At 40.2% G+C, this 23,393-nt stretch overlaps 1 protein-coding gene and 2 long non-coding RNA genes across 3 annotated transcripts; 2 read left to right on the top strand and 1 right to left on the bottom strand.

Moving 5' to 3' along the window:
- The first annotated feature begins 447 nt into the window (after positions 1-447).
- Positions 448-15,441, top strand: LOC148370539 (cilia- and flagella-associated protein 20). The gene is made up of 6 exons (XM_088333064.1): positions 448-752; positions 857-936; positions 7,194-7,305; positions 7,387-7,575; positions 9,017-9,130; positions 14,976-15,441. Exons 1-6 carry the CDS (start codon positions 669-671, stop codon positions 14,979-14,981), a joined length of 585 nt encoding a protein of 194 aa, XP_088189190.1. The 5' UTR covers positions 448-668; the 3' UTR covers positions 14,982-15,441.
- Positions 15,442-16,409: 968 nt separating this feature from the next.
- Positions 16,410-17,917, top strand: LOC148370538 (uncharacterized). Its single transcript, XR_015850154.1, has 2 exons — positions 16,410-16,812; positions 17,542-17,917. It is a non-coding gene; the product is annotated as an uncharacterized LOC148370538 (long non-coding RNA).
- An 83-nt stretch (positions 17,918-18,000) lies between these two features.
- Positions 18,001-19,424, bottom strand: LOC148370537 (uncharacterized). Its single transcript, XR_015850155.1, has 2 exons — positions 19,175-19,424; positions 18,001-18,466 (listed from the first exon to the last, which is right to left on the bottom strand). It is a non-coding gene; the product is annotated as an uncharacterized LOC148370537 (long non-coding RNA).
- Positions 19,425-23,393: the final 3,969 nt, after the last annotated feature.

Genomic DNA, 23,393 nt, shown 5'->3' with positions numbered 1-23,393 from the left:
GGCTATCACAGCCACAGGTGTTCTGATAACGTATGGCAGATTTAAAGACACTCGAAAATATGAATGGGAAAGTCCCCAATTAATGGAATCCTTGAAACATCAAGTGAACACAAGAAGTGAAATACATAATTTAATATATGGATAAGCAGAAGGTGCATTTATAACAACTAAATCGATAATGTGATTGTCAAAGTAATGATGTGCTGATTAAATAATAAAATTAACATAGCTGAAAATTCGTGCGGTAGTGACACACTTTTATAATCTAACTCCCCCCTAGAAACTGATGTCTCGTAACGCCACTGCCTAAAATAATCCGACACAATCCTCTCACTTTTCTTCCGTTGTTTCCCAAACGGTTGCCTTGGTGAGTGTGTTTACATTAAGAAGCGGGAATGAAACTAAAACAATGTGTCTCTGGTTCCTAGTAACTTTAAAACACCAGTGCAGAAAATTTCATTAGAAAGAGGTCAATCTCCTCAAAACATAAATATTTGTGTTTTTTATTACTAGTTTTCCTTCTAAATTTTATACGGATGTTTATTTTAACAGCGGAACTTGTTTCATTGCATAACACGGAAGCAGCGAGGGCAAACGAGCAAGGGGAGCGAGCGTATTGCTGTCGCTTGGTAATTGAACAGGAGTACGCCTAAAAAAACGTCCAAATCATGTTTAAAAACACTTTCCAAAGTGGGTTTCTTTCCATTTTATACAGCATTGGTAGCAAACCTCTTCAGATTTGGGATAAAAAGGTAACAATTGTATTTTCGGGCCAATTCTTAGCTCCATTGTGTCTTCTAGCTAATATGTTTGCATGTTACATGCCTAAATACCTGTATTTTCCTCTATTTGCAAGGTAAGAAACGGTCACATCAAGCGAATAACAGACAACGACATCCATTCACTGGTGTTGGAGGTGGAAGGGACAAATGTCAGGTGTGTGTGTGTGTGAACAATGATTGTTTTTTTTTATATAGTTCAAGGTTCTAAAATAACTTTGTGGACTCGCGTTTGGTTTTAAAATTTGGCGGCAGAATTGAACAACGAGGCGAAAATGTATTCAAGGGCTGTAGACCCCTGGGATACGTCATGAATCCGTTCTGAGGTAGGGCTCACAAAGTGAAATTGCAGTTTAGCGAGGCATAGAAACCTAGGGGAATTGGGTACAGTAATGCGTTCTGGTGTTTTGACTAAAATTGCCCCACCGCCGAGAATTGTCCCTCCAAGCGCGAGTGCGTACCCCTCACTTTGTCACTAAAACCATAAAACCACTTTTTAGGAACGTATTAGCGAAAATGTCACTAAAACCACTACGCCTCTCATTTTTGGGAATGTAATAGAACGGTAATGCACATTTGAGCAAGTAGAATGTTTCTTTTGCCTTTTCTTCTCAATATCACTGGTATTGAAAATGTTATGTGCTCTACTTATTACGCTGAAAATTAACTGGAGACGAACGAAACGGATTTCTTGTCACTACCAAGCGAGACGTAACACATGAATAAATTGTATTCTACCTGAATAAACAGATCCCGTTCGTGCTCCTGCTAGGGGATGAAGATTCTCGGCAGGGGGGGACAATTCTCTGCCCAAGACTGGCCCCCTAGTACCCCAGATAATAAAAAAATTCCCAAATGCTACTTAAGTGTAATATATATATATATATATATATATATATATATATATATATATATATATATATATATATATGTGCATATTATTAAACAGCATTATGAATAAATATACATGGTGGGTGTGCTGTTCATAGTTGAATAAAGAGCTCTTTCACAGGATTAAGAGTGAAACTAATCCAGTAAGATGCCAAAAATAATACAAAAGTACTATAAATTTATAACGAAATTACTACAAAAATAAATATTGGATTTAGTGCTTTAAAACTGGTACCTAATGTGTTGTTTTGTCCTAATTCTGATGAGAAAAAAAGCGCTATAGAAATATTACAAAAATATTACTACAGTAATACTGTGATACAAAAATACTATTACAAAAATATTACACCAGAAATACTACAAAAAATCAACTACAGTAATAGTAAAAATACTAATGGGAGGGAAGTGCTCGTCTTGGGATCAAGAGGTTGTAGGTTCGATTCCCGCTCCTCCGAGTTATATGTCGAATTGTCTTTAGGCAAGACACTGAATCCCTAATGCCCCCGATAGCCGTTAGTTGCCATGCATGGCTGACGCTGCTGTCAGTTAGTCAGTGTGTGTAAAAGGGAAAGTGTGAAGCACATTGTAAAGTGCTTTGGGAGATCTTCATTGACTTGAAAAGTGCTATATAAATGCAGAACATTTACATTTATCCATCCATCCATCCATTGTCTTCCGCTTATCCGAGGTCGTGTCGCGCTGGCAGCAGCCTTAAAAGGGAAGCCCAGCCATCCCTATCCACAGCCACCTCCTCCAGCTCATCCGACGGGACCCCGAGGCGTTCCCAAACCAGCCGAAAGACATAGGCTGCGTCCCATTCTTCTCACTTTCTTTCGCCATTTGCCCCAGTCACTCGGTTTTGCGCGTTTACGTGAAAATGGGATGTGTCCCAATACTCTCAAGACAGAGGGAGAAGTGCCCTCAACCCATGACATAACCACTTCACATCGAGGGAGGTCGGTACCTCGCTTGGAGCGAAGTGACTACCCAGAAGACTTTGCAAATTCTCAATATCAACTAACATGGCTGGAAAGGAACCGCACAAATGTAAGTAGTTTTCCACAACTACGCATGTATTTGCAACGAAATATATTGACATATCTTAGTTAGACATAAATGCAATAGAAAATCGTATTTTCGCGTTAAAACATGAACATTGCAAAATCGCTACTTTGCGAAGTGCACGAATCTACCAAGGGAGCCTCAAAAAAAATCTTCACTCTACAAACCGTAGAGTAGGATAACTGCAGAAAATCACGGTTCAGCCCATCCCTGTTTTTATCTTAAACGAGTCGTGCTTTTACATCTACATGGCCAGTCGCTAAAGCAGTATAGTCACAATAACGTTATATGCGCTTGTTTACTGCACACAATTTCGGGTGTCGTGTTTAATTTACAATATGATTCTTTCATGTGAGATCAGAATGCATTAGTTTTATCACATAGTCCACTGCTTTCTCTGTAAACACATTTAATTAAACTAATCACCTTCTCAAAATGTTGTCCAAATGTGGAGACAATTCTAAAGCATTTGTGATGCTGGCCAATAGAAGTCTCTTCCAGCCATAAGAATAACATGTCAGGTTTGTGTATCTAATCATTATCAAATAATTATCCAGAACACATCCTATAATTTCCTGTCTCACATCAACTTGTTCAGCATCCTATATACAGTTGTTTTTGTACAATACACCAGCATTAAGTAATTCTTCTTTTTTACCACCCAACCTAAAGGCCAATGTAGAACGTGGAATACCTGGCCACCATCACAGTTACCCCACATCCACACCACCGGGCATGTCGTCCGCATCTTCCAATCCGGCGCCAAACCCCAAATCACCCAGAAAAAAAAGGAAGCACGATACACTCCTTGACTTTTTGAAAGAGGAGTCTGCCAGAGTGAAGAAAAGGCACGAGGAAACTGAGGCCAAAACTGAGCGGTTCCTGATACTTTTTGGGAAGCTCGTGGACAAATTTCCAGAACAGTGACATCCCATGTTTCCCTTTGTTTTATAAAAGGAAAATATTTTATTTTATTAAGAATTCAATGAAGTTACAGTTTGTGTTTTCCAGTTTTATGGAAGTATTGGTATATTTTTGTTGCATTTTGTGACACATTATTTATTTACTATTATGTATTTCCCAATATTAGTCTGTTTTTCTGAAAGTAAACTATTATTTAACCCAGAGTGATTTGTAGTTGTTTTCTGTCCAACAGTCACATAGTTCACACACAGTATCTCACATCATTATGAAATGAACCAACAAGGTGTTACTCAAAATAAAGACGTTTATTGAATAGTAATGCAGAAAAGCACAGGGTGCAAATGTGGGTCTGACTTCCAGAGCCTGAAACATGGCTTTTGGGCAATTTATTCCATAATAACTGGACAATTCTGTGTACGGTGGACCTGGGAACACTGAAGACCCGTGACACCACACGGTAGGACAGAGCGTGGGCCAGCCAGTACACGTAGATCAGGACCTTCAGCCATGGTCCTGTTCCCTCTTCAGCAGCTCCTGCAGGGCCCACATGACCTTCTTGCTCAAACTTAAGTCCTGAATGTCATAAAATGGCATTAAGGTACTAATAAGTAGGTTGTCATTTATGTCTACACAAACATAGGGTATTATGTGAACGTGCGTTGTACGTAAACCCTTACCGTATTTGACCGAACGGGTCATTTTATTTTTTAATGAGTGGACGTACCTTGTAAAGATGAATCAGTGCTACATAGGGCCAAAGCAGTCTTCAATAACGCGCATTTCTCCTCCATTTATTGGAGACACGGAAAAGGTGATGAGCTTCCAGGCAATCGGTAATAACACAGCTGTAGCGGGCATTTTTAACGTTGCACGGACTCTCCAACTGCCACACCACAGGTTGAGACTCAAGTTGTTTACATGTGACGTAGACCAATACGTCACTGAGGTCTACAGCCAATTCGTATTACGGCCATCTACTGGACTGGGATGGAACCTTGCAAGTGTGTCTAATTTCTTAGGGGACAATCTTCACTTTGCACTCCACTCACCGAGGGGACTTCCCTATGGAGGGACCTCACTGGAGGGTTCTCAGGGCCAAGTGAGAGGAATGGGATTGGGCCATAGTCTCTCCAACGTGTCCTGGGTCGCCCCCGGGGCCTCCTGCCGGTGGGACATGCTCGGAACACCTCCCGAGGGAGGCGTCCAGGAGGCATCCTTATCAGATTCCCGAGCCACCTCAATTGGCTCCTCTCAACGCGTAGGAGCAGTGGCTCTACACAGAGTCCCTCCCGGATGACTGAGCTTCTCACCTTATCTCTAAGGGAGAACCCAGCCACCCTGCGGAGGAAACTCATTTCGGCCACTTGTATCCGGGATCGTGTTCTTTCGGTCATGACTCAAAGTTCATCACCATAGGTGAGGGTAGGAACGTAGATCGACCGGTAGATCGAGAGCTTTGCCTTTCGGCTCAGCTCCCTCTTCACCACGACGGTCCGAATGACGGCAGACGCTGCACCGACCCGTCTGTCGATCTCCCGTTCCATCCTACCCTCACTCGTGAACAAGACCTTTAGATACTTGAACTCCTCCACTTGGGGCAAAACCTCCTCCCCGACCCATTTACATTTAGATGTACATAAAAAAATGCTATTACTTTTGCACAGCGTTACCTCAGGCGGGACAGCGGAGTATCGGGCTGATGTTGAGAGGGGAGTAGACTGGATCCAAATGAAATTTGATCTTAAAAGTTTCACAGCAAGGATTGAAGTGCTTTGACAGACTGGTTAAAGAGCACATCACCTCCAGTCTCCCCTCCTCACTCGACCCCTTTCTGTTTGCCTATCGGACAAACTGCTCCACCGGGGATGCCATCTCCTCTGCTCTTCACCTGAGCCTGACACACCTAGAGGAGAACACCACCCATGTGCGGATGCTGTTCCTGGACGTCAGTTCAGCATTCAACACCATCATCCCACAACACCTGGTAGACAAACTGAGACTCCTGGGCTTCAGCACCCCCCTGCTGAACTGGCTGCTGGACTTCCTCACTGACAGACCCCATTCAGTGCGGCTTGGTCAGAACATATCCAATGTCATCACCCTCAGCACGGGCTCCCCCCAAGGCTGTGTCCTGAGCCCCCTGCTGTTCACCCTGATGACACACGACTGCGTCCCTAGGTCAGCCACAAACCACATCGTGAAGTTTGCGGATGACACAACAGTGGTGGGCCTCATCAGGGACGACAACGACCTGGCCTACAGGGAGGAGGTGGAGCAGTTGGTAGGCTGGTGCAGAGTCAACAGCCTCGTCCTGAATGCTGACAAAACTAAATAGATCATTGTCGACTTCAGGAAAAACCAGCCCAACCATGCCCCACTTCTCATAAACAACAAGGCTGTGGAGGTGGTCAGCAGCACCAAGTTCCTAGGGGTGCACATCACAAACTCACCTGTTCTGTGAACACTGCATCACTGGTGAAGAGGGCACAGCAGCGCCTGTACTTCCTGCGGAGGATGAGGAGAGCCCACCTGCCCCCACACACCCTCATCACATTCTACAGAAGCACCATAGAGAGCATCCTGACTAACTGTATCTCTGTGTGGTGTGGAGGCTGCAGTGCCTTCAACTGGAGTAGCTTGAGGACAGCAGAGAAAATCATCAGGACATTGGCCAGAAGCGCTGCCTATCCCGAGCCAAAAACAACATTAGGGACCCCTCTCACTCCCATCATGGACTGTTCACTCTGGGAAGAGGTACTTCAGTGTGCAGTGCAGGACCACCAGGTTCTGCAACAGCTTTGTCCCCCTGGCCATTAGACTGTTAAACGGTCAATCACACACATAGCAAGCCGACCCAGCTGCTAATCTGCACATCTGTTTGTTTTGTTATTTTGTCCTTGCACCATTGGCAGTTCTCTTGTACCTAGCCACTCCTTTTGCATATCTGTTCTCCTCTGCACAACCGTACTCCATTGTTATAGTTATTGTATAGTGACTTGTTTACCTGACTGCCCATTTTGCACATCTGTTCAGCTGCTCCTCTTGCACTCTTTGCGCTACTGTACAGTACTCATAGCTATGATTATTTACCTACCATTGCACATCCATATTTTTTTTTGTACATTATATGACCCCCCACTTGCGTGTTTCACTCTACAATTTTTTTATTTTTTTGCACTGTTGTACATAAAATCCCTTTTCAATACTCCAACTCAATACTACATATTTTTATCTGTATATATAAGGAAACTGTGCGGGTCAGATGTAATGACATTTCGTTATGTATATATATGTACATGAATGCCAATAAAGTATATTTGAATCTGTTATAGCTTTTAGTTGATTTTCCTGGAGTGATCGCCTCCTTTTCTTAATAATTCTCTCAATAGTTGATTGGTTGCAATGCGTGTGTCTTCTTAGTATTTCTTTGATATGATTATCATGCTTTTCTTAAGCATCTCTGCAGGAATTGGGACCCATAGCTGAACAAATTCATTTCACATCAATTTGTTCAATATTTGATTGTTCTGGTTGCAGCACTACCTATATCACCTGTCCAGCTGACCCAAAGAAGACACTAGGTATCAAATTACCATTTCTGGTAATGATCATCAAAAACCTCAAGAAGTATTTCACTTTCGAAGTTCAGGTATAGGCATTAGCAGTTTTGCCGTGTCGGTCATGAAGCAAAATAAAATTTTCAGGTTATTAAAAAAAATTTTTTTTTTAGGTCTTGGACGACAAAAATGTCCGACGTCGTTTCCGGGCGAGTAACTACCAAAGCACAACGCGAGTCAAGCCATTTATATGCACCATGCCCATGAGACTTGACGACGGCTGGAATCAGATTCAGTTCAATCTGTCCGATTTTACCAGGAGAGCCTACGGGACCAATTATATCGAAACCTTGAGAGTGCAGGTGAGATTTACTACTTGGTAGGCAGTAATGTGAGTGGAACATCTTACAGATTGGTTATTGTTAGCGATGCACTACATTTTTTCTGCAGAAAAGAAAATGTGTCCAACCGCAAAACAACATGTAGAATATGGAGAAAAGTGCAACCTATTAGTGAAGGGAATTCCGGTTCTTAATAGAGAACCGTCCTTTCAGCTCAACTCCCAAACGGCTGATCAGATTTTTTAAAATTAATGTAACCGATATATTACCAGTAATAATGAAACACTATGCATGAATTAAATGAATAAAAAATGTATTATACTACTATATACTAGCCTTTATTTTCTAACTCTACAGTGAATTTTAAACTTATTGAAAAATATATATACTAATCAACTTTGAAGTCAAGCAACACAGAATCCATGAAAAACAAACTACATAACAAAATAAAGAAAAGAAATATTAACTGTTCAGTGCTATAAAAAAAACTTAAAATTCAAGAACTTTTAATATATTACAATTCAACTTCTAACCAATGTTGACTGAAACAACAACCTCTGAAATACACGCAAAAATATCATTCAAAACATGTACAGCAAAAATATCCTTATTCTTTATCAGATATTGGCATTTAGAAACACAAAGTGGTTAACTTTGAGCGACTGATGTAGATTTTTCTGTCAGTGATAGACTTTTCACAATGTTTTGGAGCCATTACTATAAATAAAATAAGTCCAAATTAGGATGTACCTTATTTGACTCTTTTTTATTTTTCTTCCCCTTTTTGTTCTCTGTGTTGCAAATCTCTCTTAAACCGTTCCTGTTTTTGGTTTACGAGAATTTCATGAAAATATTTAATCAGCATCCAGTAAGCTAGTAATCTGCCAGTCATTTTTCATTTTGTATGATTTCTTTTAAAGTAGCCAGTGCAAAAGAAATGTTTTAGATTATCTATTGTTTGATTTTTTTTTTTTTTTTTTTTTTGGTTTGACTCTGTATTTTGGACAAGAGTTATAGATTTTCGTTTTTTCGTGTTTGTCTCAGTCCCAAAATTTCATTTTGGTGCATCCCTAGTTGAGAGTCGTAATGGACCCGAACAAACCAAATAGGTCTGAAGTTGCAAAAATATACAAGCCGGAAATGGCTTTCTTTTAAAATGAGGATTCAAACTTAAGCTACCCGTTTAAAATAAATATTTAATAATTTTTGCAGCATCAGAAACCATATGACATTACCATATTACATTTCTATATGTTTTCCCACCACATTTTTATCTGGTATTTGACGGAGTTTCCTCTCAGATGTTTATCTCCTGTTAGGGAGTCATCGGGATTTGATGTTAACAACTGCATTGATTTAAAATCCAGCACCTTGCACCTTCTGTTTTGTAACAAAACGTTTGTTATTTAGAATAGCTTCAAATACAGATGCACAATATGTGATTACTGTATTTGTTTTTTAGATTCACGCTAACTGCCGTATCAGGAGGGTCTATTTCTCAGACAGGCTGTACTCTGAGGACGAGCTGCCAGCAGAGTTTAAACTCTACGTTCCTGTCCAGAGCCAAAAGGCCAAGGTTAGAAAGAAATAAATACATAAATGAATAAAACTTTTTTAATGAACACAAACTTTTTCCTGCAAAAATACTCAAATTTACTGAAATATTTCATTTTACATTAAAAAAATGATTTGGAAGGGGAAAAAAAGATATATCTAGGTGTTATAACATTTTTTTATATCGATTTTATTCAATGTTGAGGGTAACGGGTAGAAAAAATAATGAGACATTGGCCTAATAATACAATTATATATTAAATAAAATATTAATTAAATAAATGTTTACAAAAATGACCTTTTGCTTCTAAAACACATAAATAAATGTATAGGGATATTTAGTTTGTCAAGAAAATATAAAGAAACGGGGAAAATTTACCCAGGAAGAATATATCATTGGGTATTAATAGCTATTAATAATTAAGGAGGAATAGATAGGATATTTTCTTGACATATACAGTACAGACGCTCCCCTACTGAAGACCATTCGACTTTCGAAGAAGTGTAGATATGGACATTTTTTTCGGGATATCGAAAAATATCTGGACATTGCTGTATGTATGGATATATACATACATATATACATACATGTATATATCTCATCTCATTAGCTGCACCGCTTATCCTCAGTAGGGTCGCGGGGATGCTGGAGTCTATCCCAGCAATCATCGGGCAGTGGGCAGGGGACACCCTGAACTGGTTGCCAGCCAGTCGCAGGGCACACAGGAACAGACAATTCGCTCGCTCATTCACACTTAGGGAGAATTTGGACCGGCCAATTAACCTGACATGGATGTTTTTGGAATGTGGGAGGAAACCGGAGTGCCCGGAGGAAACCCACGCAAGCACCGGGAGAACCTGCAAACTCTGCACAGGAAGGTTGGTTGCTGGATTTGAACCGATGACCTCAAAACTGTGCCGCACAAGCGCTAACCACTATATATATATATATATATATATATATATATATATATATATAATCTCATCTCATCTCATTAGCTACAACGCTTATCCTCAGTAGGGTCGCGGGGGTGCTGGAGCCCATCCCAGCAATCATCGGGCAGTGGGCAGGGGACACCCTTGACTGGTTGCCAGCCAATCGCAGGGCACACGGGGACAGACAACTCACTCGCTCATTCACACCTAGGGACAATGTGGACCGGCCAATTCACCTGAAATGCATGTTTTTGGAATGTGGGAGGAAACTGGAGTGCCCGGAGGAAACCCACGCAAGCACGTGGAGAACATACAAACTCCGCACAGGAAGTCTGGAGCTGGATTTGAACCCACGCAGGAGGTTCCCAAGACATGAACTGTGCCGCACATGCTCTAACCACTGGGCCGCCATGGTCCTACATGTATATATATATATATATATATATATATATATATTTATGTGTATATATATGTATATATACATATGTATTTATCCATATATACATATGTATGTATGTATATACAGGTGTTGTGTATGTAGTAGGGTTGTAGTAGGATTGTAGTAGATTCAAGACAGGCACGGACGGTACATTCATAGAGTGTTTACTTAACTTCTTCCTCGGTAGTTCTCAAGCACAAGTACAAGGCTGCACATTAGTATACAGCGACACCGCAGGAAGGGGAGTGTATTACACTACACCACATATTCCTTTTTAGTTAGAATAGGACACAAACAGTAGCATTAATCTGAAATACGCAATAACTCTTCGGTAAGTATGAGTTTATAGAACACATACATTTCAATATTCATTACCAGATTAGAGGTAAATATTTATCAACGGTAAGCAATATTGTAAGGAACTATACTGTCAATATCGGTAAGCAAAAGTGTGTAAACGTAAGCAGACTGTATGAGGATCACATAAACAAACATGACAATTTAAAACAATGAACATTCATTATGTCTTTGTTTTTTTTAACATCACCACACCTTTTCTGTATCTTTTTTTAAGTCACGTAATCTTGAAGCCATGCAGGAGCATGTCGTATTCTCGGTGCACTCGGAGAGGGATGTGGTGAGGGCACAGTTTCAGGTTCAGGTGGTTCAGCACCTTGGTTGCTTGGCAGGAGGCAAGCATCAGCATGCTGTGGCGCTGAAGCAGCAGCACAGGTGGAAGAATGGGCAAGCTGGAAAGCATGTGGTGTGGCTCTGTAAGTGTGTAAAAACTCAGTGAAGAAGCCTTTCAGTGGTTTACCTTCGATGTTGGCTGTTTGTATCTTTTTTTTTTTAAGTCACGTAATCTTGAAGCCATGCAGGAGAATGTCGTATTCTCGGTGCACTTGGAGAGGGATGTGGTGAGGGCACAGTTTCAGTTTCAGGTTCAGGTGGTGTTTGTAGACAGTCCTTGAAGACTCTGTTGAAACGCTCAATTTCCCCGTTGGCCTGTGGGTAGTACACAGAGCTGCGACGGTGTGTGATGTTCCTGTCACTAAGGAATGCTTCAAACTCGGTCGACACGAACTGAGGGCCATTGTCAGTAACAATTTCCTGTGGATTACCTTCTCTGCTAAACACAGTGGAAAGAAAAGTCATAACAGAGGCAGAAGTAACATTTGAGCAGAAGGCAATCTCAGGCCATCGGCTGTAATAGTCAATGAGGGTGATGGCGAAGCGGTAATCAGTAGGCGCAGGGGAGTAACGGAATACATGAAACGGCAAAAATGATGTTGGCAAGCTGTTTGGATTCATTTTCATTTTGTTTCTGTCGCATTTTATGTTAGTTTTACCGGAGACCAAAGAGATCAAAGCCAGGAGAGAAAGCTTACCACGTGTTGTGAGTCATAATTTTGTTCATATTTAGTTTCTTTTGTCTTTTATTAGCATATTTGGTATTGGAGTAATCCAAAAGTAATTGAAAGTAATCAAGTTAAAGTAACCCTACCCAACCTTGACTGCAGCAATGTTTTCTGCTGTGCGTGCACCCTTCTTCCTGTCTGAATATGTTCCCCTGGTGGCTTTAGAACATAGGTCCACTACAGTTCCATGCTCTGAACTTCTCAATCCAACTAACTATCGTTGATTTTGATGGAAAGTTGCGACAATAGAAACACTTTCGAAACTGAATCTGTACACTCTGGTATGATTTTGTCGCAAAATAAGTCTCCAGGGAGAATATTTTCTGCTGATTTGTCCAAGACATTTTCAGGGCAACTATAGCTGCAAATGATCATCCATAGGTTCACCTTTTAGTCCTGCAACAGAAAAGACATTTGTTAAAAGATTGATTTTTTTATCGAATAAAATATGGGTACGCATCTTTTTGGGTCACCCTGTATATGTATCCTTATACATATGTATGTATCTATGTATGTATGTATGTGTATATATATATATATATATATATATATATATATATATATGTACCCATATACGTATGTATGTATGTATGTATATATATATATATATATATGTACCCATATACATATGTATGTATCTATGTATGTATGTATGTGTATATATATATATATATATATATATATGTACCCATATACGTATGTATGTATGTATGTATATATATATATATGTACCCATATACATATGTATGTATGTATGTATGTATGTATACCGTATTTTCTGCACTATAAGGCGCACCTAAAAGCATTTATTTTTTTCAAAAGCTGACCATGCGCCTTATAATACAGTGCGCCTTATTTATGGATCCATTTTAAAATTGCAAAGTTTTCCAACTAAGTTGCAGCCGCCGACTAGATTTTCCCCCGAACGCCAAGTAGTACGCGGTGTATGCTGGGATTTATTCACCGGCGTTTCATTGGCTAACCAATGTGTCAATCATCATTTGAATCGATCACTATTGGCTAAAGTTATTCGGAGGTCAAGGGGCGGATCCTTTTTATCATTTACAGGCTGGCATTGGCTTGAACGGCAAACAAAGCCTGCAATTGGCCGAAAAAGATGTGTCAATCATCAGTAGAATCGATCACTATTGGCTAAAGTTATTCGGAGGTCAAGGGGCGGATCCTTTTTATCATTTTACAGGCTGGCATTGGCTTCAACGGCGAAACAAAGCCGCACTTGGCCGAAAAAGATGAATGTGTATAGCATGTGGCTGACGGCATAGAGAAAGCATTTTTTTCTATTCTGTATTTGTAAATATTGCATTCTCCTGGATTTACTACCCTCACGTATATAAGAGGACATTGGCTGCACATTATTATGAACACAACGACTTCGGTGAGCTACTCCGGGTTTTATATTGTCTTGTTTCAGACTGAACTCGATGTTTCTGTGATAAGCGTTGCAGATAATGGATGGAATGGAGTGTCTATTTTTAAATTAAAATCAATTCCAAGTGTTTATTGTCATATGCACAGTAAAGTTGCGAGCGAAAAAGAAAATAGAAACCAAGGAATGGTTGGCATTTCTTGAATCTCAAGACTTTCGAATGATATTTGGAACGATGCATTTGAGTGACATCGTACGGACACCGCATCTGCACGTGTCTATGACACGGATGTGCTTCTTTGCAAGCTTTCGGAATGTTAAGGGGGTAATAAGTTTGACTGAACTATCTGACTGTTTTGTCGACGTTCCCATTGTAGCGCCTTATAATCCGGTGCGCCTTATAGTGCGAAAATACGGTACTCGGTTGGTTTGGACACATGAAGATGATGGCTGAGGAGCGAATGTGGAAGAGGAGCTACAGGGCAGAAGTAAATGGAGGGAGATAGTGTTATGAGTGTTATGAGTGCACTGGAGGAAAGAGGTCAAGTCAAGTCAAGTGTTTATTTGTATAGCCCTAATCAGAAGGAGTCTCAAAGGGCTGCAAAGCACAGACTATTATGACACCATCCGCTGATCTAAAACCTACATGGGGGCAAACAATACACATATATTGTCAACATAAAATATAGGTTATCCATATGCTATAGAATATAAGTGTGTTTTAATTTTAGATTTAAACATTTCCACTGAGGTGTGGATCGAATCTCAGGGGAAAGAGCATTCCACAGCACCGTGGCCCGAATGGAGAAAGCTCTCGACCCTGCAGATCTCTTCTTGGCTCTTGTAATCACTAGTAGACCAGTATTTTTAGAGCGAAGGCTCCGGACCGGAACATAGGGGGAAATTCTCATCTCATCTCATTAGCCGTACCGCTTATCCTCATTAGGGTCGCGGGGGGGCTGGAGCCCATCCCAGCCATCTCCGGGCAGTGGGCAGGGGACACCCTGAACTGGTTGCCAGCCAATCGCAGGGCACACAGGGACAGACAACTCATTCGCTCATTCACACCTAGGGACAATTTGGACCGGCCAATCCACCTGAAATGCATGTTTTTGGAACGTGGGAGGAAACCGGAGTGCCCGGAGGAAACCCACGCAAGCACGAGGAGAACATACAAACTCCGCTCAGGAAGTCTGGAGCTGGATTTGAACCCACGACAGGTTCCCATGACATGAACTGTGCCGCACAAGCGCTAACCACTGCGCCGCCGTGCTGCCCTAGGGGGAAATTAAATCTGAAAATGGAAAGAGACCTAGAGGAAGGCCACGATTGACGTGGACGGATGGTGTTATGAGTGCACTGGAGGAAAGAGGTCTGTGTTTATAGTGGTAGCTAGCCTTACAACACATCAAGACAGGGTTTTAACGCAGGTAAAGCAGGTGCTGGTTTTCCTCTTCATCTGTGCTGATGGGAAGAAAAGATGAAGTGAAAGAGGAAAGAGGAGAGCAAAGGCCACATTAAATGGAGCGAGGGATATGACCAGGGTAGATAGACAGAATTTATTATTTCATATTAATTTTGCAAAGTTCATTTTTATTTTATTTTTTTAACTCTTTTGAGAGAAATGGCAAAAAATGTGTATATTTCTATGAATTAAAGCTATTTCTGTTTTGTTTTGTTCTTGCAGCAGTAGACGTTCCACCGCAACATGCACCGTTTCCATAATCATGATGGATATCTCACCTGTATAGTGTTGTGTGACTTTGAGTGTAACTAGTGAATATTGTTTCTATTTTTATTCAGTTTATTTAGTTTTCAGTTTTTTTAATATGAGTGAATAAAGAAATTAATTTGTGTGTTCGTAGACATAATGTACGTTTTTTTGTGAAAATTTAGATTTGGAAAAATGTACTGATAGTGTGTAGGTCATGATTCATAAATGTTGCTTTTTGTCTTATTCAACTGAAAAAAATAGCTCAATCTCTTTTAGTAATCCCTTAAACTAAGAAAACAAATATTGGAATGATTGTGAATTCATTTAATATTAATTAACATATTGCAATTGTTCTTTCTTTTAGATGTCGCTTTTGTTAGCCTTTTTTGTGTGATTAACAGACATTTAATATGAAAAATGAATTAAAACAATGTACGCACATATGCTTCAACACTTTATTGAACAAGACGCAGGCACATTTACAAGAATCTTACAAAAATGTTGCGTTAAGAGTACAATCGCACTGCAACAAAACAAAATACCAGGAATTTAAAAAAAAAAAATGCCAGGGGGGGGCACAAGTTACATAAAAATACAAAGATCAGTGTTCTCGTTTGCCCGCGTCCCTGCGTCCTAGACGCATCATTTTTGCTGGGGACGGATTGTGTCAATTCAACGTGCGTCGGGACTCAACCTTTTTGACACCAAATTGTCATTATTACCCGATTACTTCTTTTTTTTAACATAGATTTACCGTACTCCAACCTTTTCGTCAGGCAGATGCGCCATTGTTGTTTTGATCTTGCGCCGATCTCGGCAAACGAGATCTCGTTGCTTCGAGATGAAGTCATTGTTTTGGTGGTTGTCGAGTGGCAGAGAAGTATGCCTCCGAAAAAACAGTTCGTATTAGGTGCAAATCAACAAAAAATTGGTAATTTCTTCAGTGTCGATAATAAGTCGAAACATAATACAGAAAGTGGTAACAACGGCAATAATACCGGCACGAAAAAACAGCGGAGAAATTCTTCAGAAGACCGCAAAGGCAAGGAAAACACAGACGAAAGATAATAAATAAAAGAATACTCCTAATAAGAAAAGGACTTTTCTGCCAAAATGGACTCTATTATATTCCTGGTTACGCTATGAGGAGGATGATAATGGAGGCTACATGTTCTGTGATGCGTGCACCCAGCGTGACCAAAAAAACTGGATTGCATAAATCATTTTGCAATACAAATTTTCAGAAAAGCACATTGGACCGGCACAACGACATGAAAACCACAAATTAGCTATGGTAATTCCGTTGCTGCAATTGGACCTTGAGAAGGCATTACAACTGAGGCGGGACAGCAAACCATGAAGAATATATAAACTGAAAAATCTGAAGTGATGAAAACTGCATGAATATATAGGCCCAATCCCATTTCTCTCACTCGGCCCCGAGAACCCTCCAGTGAGGTCCCTCGATAGAGGAGTGCCCTCATCGAGTCGAGTGCAAAGTGGAAAAGGTTTGGACAAGACTTGCAAGGTTCCACCCCTGTCCAGGAGATGGCGGTAATATTAATTGGCTGTAGACCTTAGTGACGTATAGGCCTACGTCACATGTAAACAACTCGAGTCTCAACCTGAGGCGTGTTCAGTAGTGTGTCAGTTGGAGATTTCGTGCAACGTTAAAAATGCCCGCTACAGCTGTGTTATTACCGATTGCCTGAAAGCTCATCATCTTTTCCGTGTCTCCAATCAACGGAGGAGAAATGTGCTATACTGAAGACAGCTTCGGCGCTATGTAGTGCTGATTCACCTTTACAAGGTACGTACACTCAGTAAAAAAATGACCCGTTCGGTCAAATACAGTAAGAGTAAACATACAATGCACGTTCACATAATACCCTATGTTTGTGTAGACATAAATGGCAATCTACTTATTAGTATCTTAATGCCATTTTATGACACATAGTAGGGGTCTTGAATGTGTGACATGACGAAAAGTAAACAAACACAAGAACAGTCCACCTGACCCTTAAGCTGACATAATATCGTCACCAAACTTCCCTGTACGACCCAAAAACCTTAGTTCATAAGGAATTTAATTCAAAAGAGTTGTCATTGGATATAAAAAAGGTGCTTGATTGCTGTTGTTTGGTCATGGTTGTTTTCTGTTGTTGGTGTCAAGGGATTTGTTCAGACCAAAAAAGACAATCGACTTTGGCTTGGACAGATCTATTGACACTAACAAAGATATCATATAATGAAATTGTGAATATGCTTGATTGCAAATAGGATTTTCGAGAAGGGTTGTTCAAACCCTCACATTGTGTTTGCTGTTAATAACATCATATTGGAATATAATATTGTGAATGTGCTTGATTGCTGTTGTGATTGTCATGATTGTTTTTTTTTGTTATTAGTGTCAATAAATTTGTTCAAACCAAAACAATTTCAACATTTTTTCATGATGCTTACATCACAGTTAAAGCGGTCTTTTTCTTTTCTATGCCCACATTTATGTCTAAAATGTTTGTTTTCTATTGTGTTCCAGAGTGGCTGTCCCATAAGCATGGACAGGTTGGACAGGAATGTTCCCATCCTGTGCTTATGGTTGAATGTGGAGTCAGAACTCATTCAGGACTTAAGGTTGAGCAAGAAGGTTATGTGGGCCCTGCAGGAGCTGCTAAAGAGGGAACAGGGCCATGGCTGGAGGTCCTGATCTACGTGTACTGGCTGGCCCACGCTCTGTCCTACCGTGTGGTGTCACGGGTCTTCAGGGTTCCCAGGTCCACCGTACAAAGAATTGTCCACAGTTAATATGGAATAAATTGCCCAAAAGCCATATTTTAGGCTCTTTAAGTCAGACCCACATTTGCATTATGTGCTTTTCTGCATTACTATTCAATAAACATCTTCATTTTGAGTAACACCTTGGTGGTTTATTTCATAATGATGTGAGATACTGCGTGTGAACTATGTGACTGTTGGACAGAAAACAACTACAAATCACTCCAGCTTAAATAATACTTTACTTTCAGAAAAACAAACTCACATTGGGCCAAAATACATAATAGTAAATAAATAATGTGTCACAAATTTTAACAAAAATATACCAATACTTCCATGAAGCTGGAAAACACAAACTGGAACTTCATTGAGTTCTTAATAAAAAAAAATATTTTCCTTTTATAAAACAAAGGGAAACATTGCAGAGATGTCACTGTTCTGGAAATTTGTCCACGAGCTTCCCAAAAAGGACGGGAACCGCTCAGTTTTGGCCACAGTTTCTTCGAGACTTTTCCTCACTCCGGCAGACTCCACTTTCAAAAAGTCAAGGAGTGTATCGTGCTTCCTTTTTTTCTGGGTGATTTGGGGTTTGGCGCCGGATTAGAAGGTGCCAACGACGTGCCCGGTGGTGTGGATGGCGTGGTAGCTGTGATGGTGACCAGCTCTTCCACGGGACGTTCTACAATGGCCTTTAGGTTGGGTGGAAAAAACAAGAATTACTTAATGCTGATGTATTGTACAAAAACAACTGTGTATACGATGCTCAACTAGTTGATGTGAGACATGAAATTGACATGTTATTCTTATGGCTGTATGAGCCTTCTATTGGCCAGCATCACATATGCTTTAGAATTGTCTCCACATTTGGACAACATTTTGAGAAGGTAATTCGTTCACTTAATATGTGTTTACAGAGAAGACAGTGAACTATGTGATAGTAGTTTGTTTCAACTGTATTTCCACGTGAAATTCGGAGACATTACTCGTAATGCATGATGAAAACTAATGCATTCTGATCTCACATGAAAGAATCATATTGTAAATAAAACACGACACCCGAAATTGTGTGCAGTAAACAAGCGCTTATGTCCAGAACGGTATTCTGACTATGCTCCTTTAGCGACTGGCCATGTACATGAAAAGCACGACTCGTTTAAGATAAAAACAGGGATGGGCTGAACCGTGATTTTCTGCACAGTTATCCTACTTTACAGTTTGTAGCGTGAAGGTTTTTTTTTGCCAGCTCCCTTGGTAGATTAGTGCACTTCGTAAAGTAGCGATTTTGCAATGTTCGTGTTTTAACGCGAAAATACGATTTTCTATTGCATTTACGTCTAACTAAGATATCTCAATACATTTTATTGCAAATACATGCGTGGTTGTGGAAAACTACTTACATTTGTGTGGTTCCTTTTCGGGCATCTTTGTTGATATTGAGAATTCGCAAAGCCTTCTGGGTAGTCACTTCGCTGCCAAGTGAGGTCGAGAGCCCCCTCGGTCTTGAAGTGGTTACGACTTGGTTTGAGGGCACTTCTGCCTCGGTCTTGAGAGTATCGGGACACACCCCATTTTCACGTGAACGCGCAAACCGAGTGACTAGGGCACATAGCGAGTGAAAGTGCGAAGAATGGGACGCAGCCATAGAGTAATATTTCAGCAATATTATTTTGTATAATGTACAATATTTTTGTGGACTGAAAAATCTGAAGTGATAACTGCTTTGTATCACCAATTAACTGTGAGGATTAAAACTGAATGAATATTTAGATTTATATATTTGTCGCCGATTTACAATTTCAACCCCGATAACACTACATTTTGGGGACCCATCGATCTAGTCAAGTCATTTTTATTTGTATAGCCCTTAATCACAAATGGTCTCTAAGGGCTTCACAAGTTATTACATATAAGAAGTTTAGGTTATTCGTATGCTATAGAGTAGAGGTGAGTTTTAAGCTTAGACTTAAACATGTCCACTGAGGCAGCAAATCGGATCTGAGGGGGAAGAGCATTCCACAACACCGCTCTCGAACCAGCCGAACACTTCTTGGCTCTTGGGATCACCAGGAGACCGGCGCTCTTAGAACGAAGGCTTCGGGCCGGAACATAGAGGGAAATCAGATCTGAAAGATATGAGGGGGAAAGTCCATGTATGATTTTGTATAGTAATAGGAGAACCTTAAAATCGTATCTTAGGCTAACAGGGAGCCAATGCAGGTTAGCCAAAATTGGGGTGATGTGATCGTACTTTTTTGTCCTTGTTAAAAGCCTCGCTGCAGCATTTTGTACCAGCTGAAGACTCTTGAGTCTGGTCATCGGAAGACCGGAAAGCAGTACATTACAGTAATCGAGACGGGAGGTAACAGACGCGTGAATTATGATTTCCGCATCCGACTGAGAAAGTATAGGACGAATTTTAGCAATGTTACGAAGATGGAAGAAAGCGGTTCTAGTAATTTTCTTCACATGTGTTTGAAAGGACAGATCGGGGTCAAATATGACACCTAAATTTTTAAGTGAGTCGCTCTGTGTGATGTAGCAATTGTCAATGTTCACAGCAGTTTTAGAGAATAAGTCGCGGGACTTAGATGGACCAATAACTAACATTTCAGTCTTTTCAGAGTTAAGACGCAGGAAATTGAGTGACATCCACTCTTTTATCTCGGTGAGGCAGGCCTCCAAATTTCCACAGTTCTGTGTGGCAGATTCCTCCATCGGGAGATAGAGCTGAGTGTCGTCTGCGTAGCAATGGAAACTGATATTATACTTGCGAAGAATATCACCTAGTGGAAGCATATAAATGCTGAAGAGAAGGGGGCCAAGCACTGAACCCTGCGGAACACCACAGGTAACACTAAAGGGCTCAGATGTCAATTCGCCATATTTAACACAGTGTGTCCTAGCTGAGAGGTAGGATCTGAACCATAAGAGGACGTTTCCTGAGAGACCAATCCATTTTTCCAACCGTTCTAGCAAGATATTATGGTCCACTTAACAAATGCAGCACTAAGGTCCAGCAGCAGCAAAAGTGATGATGCGCCAGAGTCCATTGCCCGTAGGAGATCATTGGTTACCTTAATCAGAGCTGTCTCAGTAGAGTGGTTAGCCCTGAATCCTGATTGCATTGATTCAAAGAGATTGTTCTCGGACATGAAATCATTCAGCTGCTGTGCCACTACTTTTTCAAGTATTTTAGAAATAAACGGTAGGTTTGACACAGGTCTTTAATTACATAAGTTTTCAGGATCAAGGTTGGGTCGTTTCAGTGTGGGTTTAATGATGGCGGACTTAAAAGCCGCCGAAACTACACCTGAGGAGAGTGATATGTTTAAAATATTTAGAACTGAAGGTGCAAGAACGCCAAAGAGACCTTTAATAAGTGAACCTGGTAGCGGGTCGAACTGGAAAGTCGTCAGTTTGGCCGTATTCTCCATCTGTTTAAGAGTATCGAGTGACAGTTCACTAAAACGGGACAAAATCCCTGGACAGCCACCATCTCTGTTGGGACCCATAGATTTTTTTAGCATGCGAGTCTCCGGGACCCATCACTTTTCAGAGGTAAAATGAACACTGAAAGATGTTTGCAAATATTATTATTATTATTATTATTATTATTAGCGGCCTTCTGGTTATGGGAAATCTTTATGTATAGAATGTATTGTTTTTCACATTGGAGGCAATGAAAGATATTTATCTACCAGTGATTTTTTTTTTTTAATTTAGAATTTTACTTTGAAGATGATAAGATTGACAATAAATATTTCTTATGTATCCCGAGTACAATATTTTTCCAAAATAGTTTTCAATCTTATTAGCTATAAAACGGCAATACGCACATTCTAATTGACTCGATGCGCAGGTACGGATATCTACTTCTGGATCTTTTGGTCTAATACGATGGAATTTGCAATGTAATACAAAAAATGGAATATACAGACGCTCCCCCACTTAAAACCATTCGACTTACGAAAAACGGTCGATGCAATAAAAATTTTGGGATGTCAAAAAATATCCGGACGTAACTGTAAGTTAGATTTTGTATTGCGTGAACCTTTTTCCGAGTACAGGACATTATGTAGTGCTTCTCTCTGCAACTACAGGTGCGTGGTGGCGTCGTGAGAGGTCACCCAGAATCCACCCCGAAGAAAAAATCTGGCTTCTACTTCCTAGTTTGTGTAAAAATTCTAAATTCTCTGTCCAGCGCTAAGAACTTTGACATTTTTATTGTTTAATATCTCGTGCTTCCATTCAATATGGTTGGTGTAAAGCAGGGATGTCAAACTCAATTGCACAAGGAACCAAAATTCAAAACACACTTAAGGTCGCGGGCCAACCAGGATAAACATTTATTGAACACACTTAAACTTAATGTTTTTGGAACATTAATATGAATAAAAACAGACAAGAATATTAAATTTAAACCTTAAATCACTTATACAGTATTTATTGTTTTGCTTTAAATAAAAAATATCTTGTTGAATTATAGAACTTAGAACTTAACTTAAACAACTTAACATTAAAATAACATTCAAATTCCTTTGCTCCTATGTCAATGTATATATTAAAAAAAACTTAAATATCACAAAAGATTTTGCTCTCCTCAATATATCTCCTGTCAAGTAGAAATATGAAAATGCTACAAAACTTGGAAGTATACATAAAATATTTACTTTTCAGAAATAACAATTCTAATCATTCCGTTTTCTTTGCTCTTATGACTCTGACTTGATCATTTGCCCTGATCGCGGCCGGACACCTGGTATCTTTTTTTTTGGTATGTGAATTTCCCTGCGGGGATGAATTAAGTATCTATCTATCTATCTAAGTTGGTTTATGTTTGGTGTGAAGTCATACAGTGCATCCGGAAACTATTCACAGCGCTTCACTTTTTCCACATTTTGTTATGTTACAGCCTCATTCCAAATTGTATTAATTTAATCTCTTATCTCAAAATTCTACACAAAATACTCCATTATGACAATGTGAAAAAGTTTTTTTTTTACTTTTTTGAATTTATTAAAAATAGAAAACTAAGAAATCACATTTACATAAGTATTCACAGCCTTTGCTTAATACTTTGTTGATCCACCTTTGGCAGCAAATACAGCCTCAAGTCTTTTTGAATATGATCCCACAAGTTTAGCACACCTATCTTTAGGCAGTTTTGCCCATTCTTCTTTTCAATAAGTCTCAAGCTCAATCAGGTTGGATGGGAGACGTTTGTGCACAGCCATTTTCAGATCTCTCCAGAGATGTTCGATCGGATTCAAGTCTGGACTCTGGCTGGGCCACTCCAGGACATTCACGGAGTGGTTCTGAAGCCAATCTTTTGAGATCTTGGCTGTATGCTTTGGGTCGTTGTCCTGCTGAAAAATGAACCTTCGCCCCAGCCTGAGGTCAAGAGCGCTCTGGAGCAGGTTTTTATCCAGGATATCTCTATATATTGCTGCATTCATTTTTCCTTCTATCCTGACTAGTCTGCCAGTTCCTGCTGCTGAAAAACATCCCCACAGCATGATGCTGCCGCCACCATGCTTCACTGTAGGGATGGTATTGGCCTGGTGATGAGCGGTGCCTGGTTTCCTCCAAACATGGCACCTGGCATTCACACCAAAG

Source organism: Urocampus carinirostris, chromosome 3 (genome assembly GCF_059441175.1).
Source record: "Urocampus carinirostris isolate Australia breed hairy pipefish chromosome 3, RoL_Ucar_1.0, whole genome shotgun sequence".
Lineage (NCBI taxonomy): Eukaryota > Metazoa > Chordata > Actinopteri > Syngnathiformes > Syngnathidae > Urocampus > Urocampus carinirostris.
Note: the sequence above shows the minus strand (reverse complement) of the source record. Positions and strands in the feature narration are given on the sequence as shown.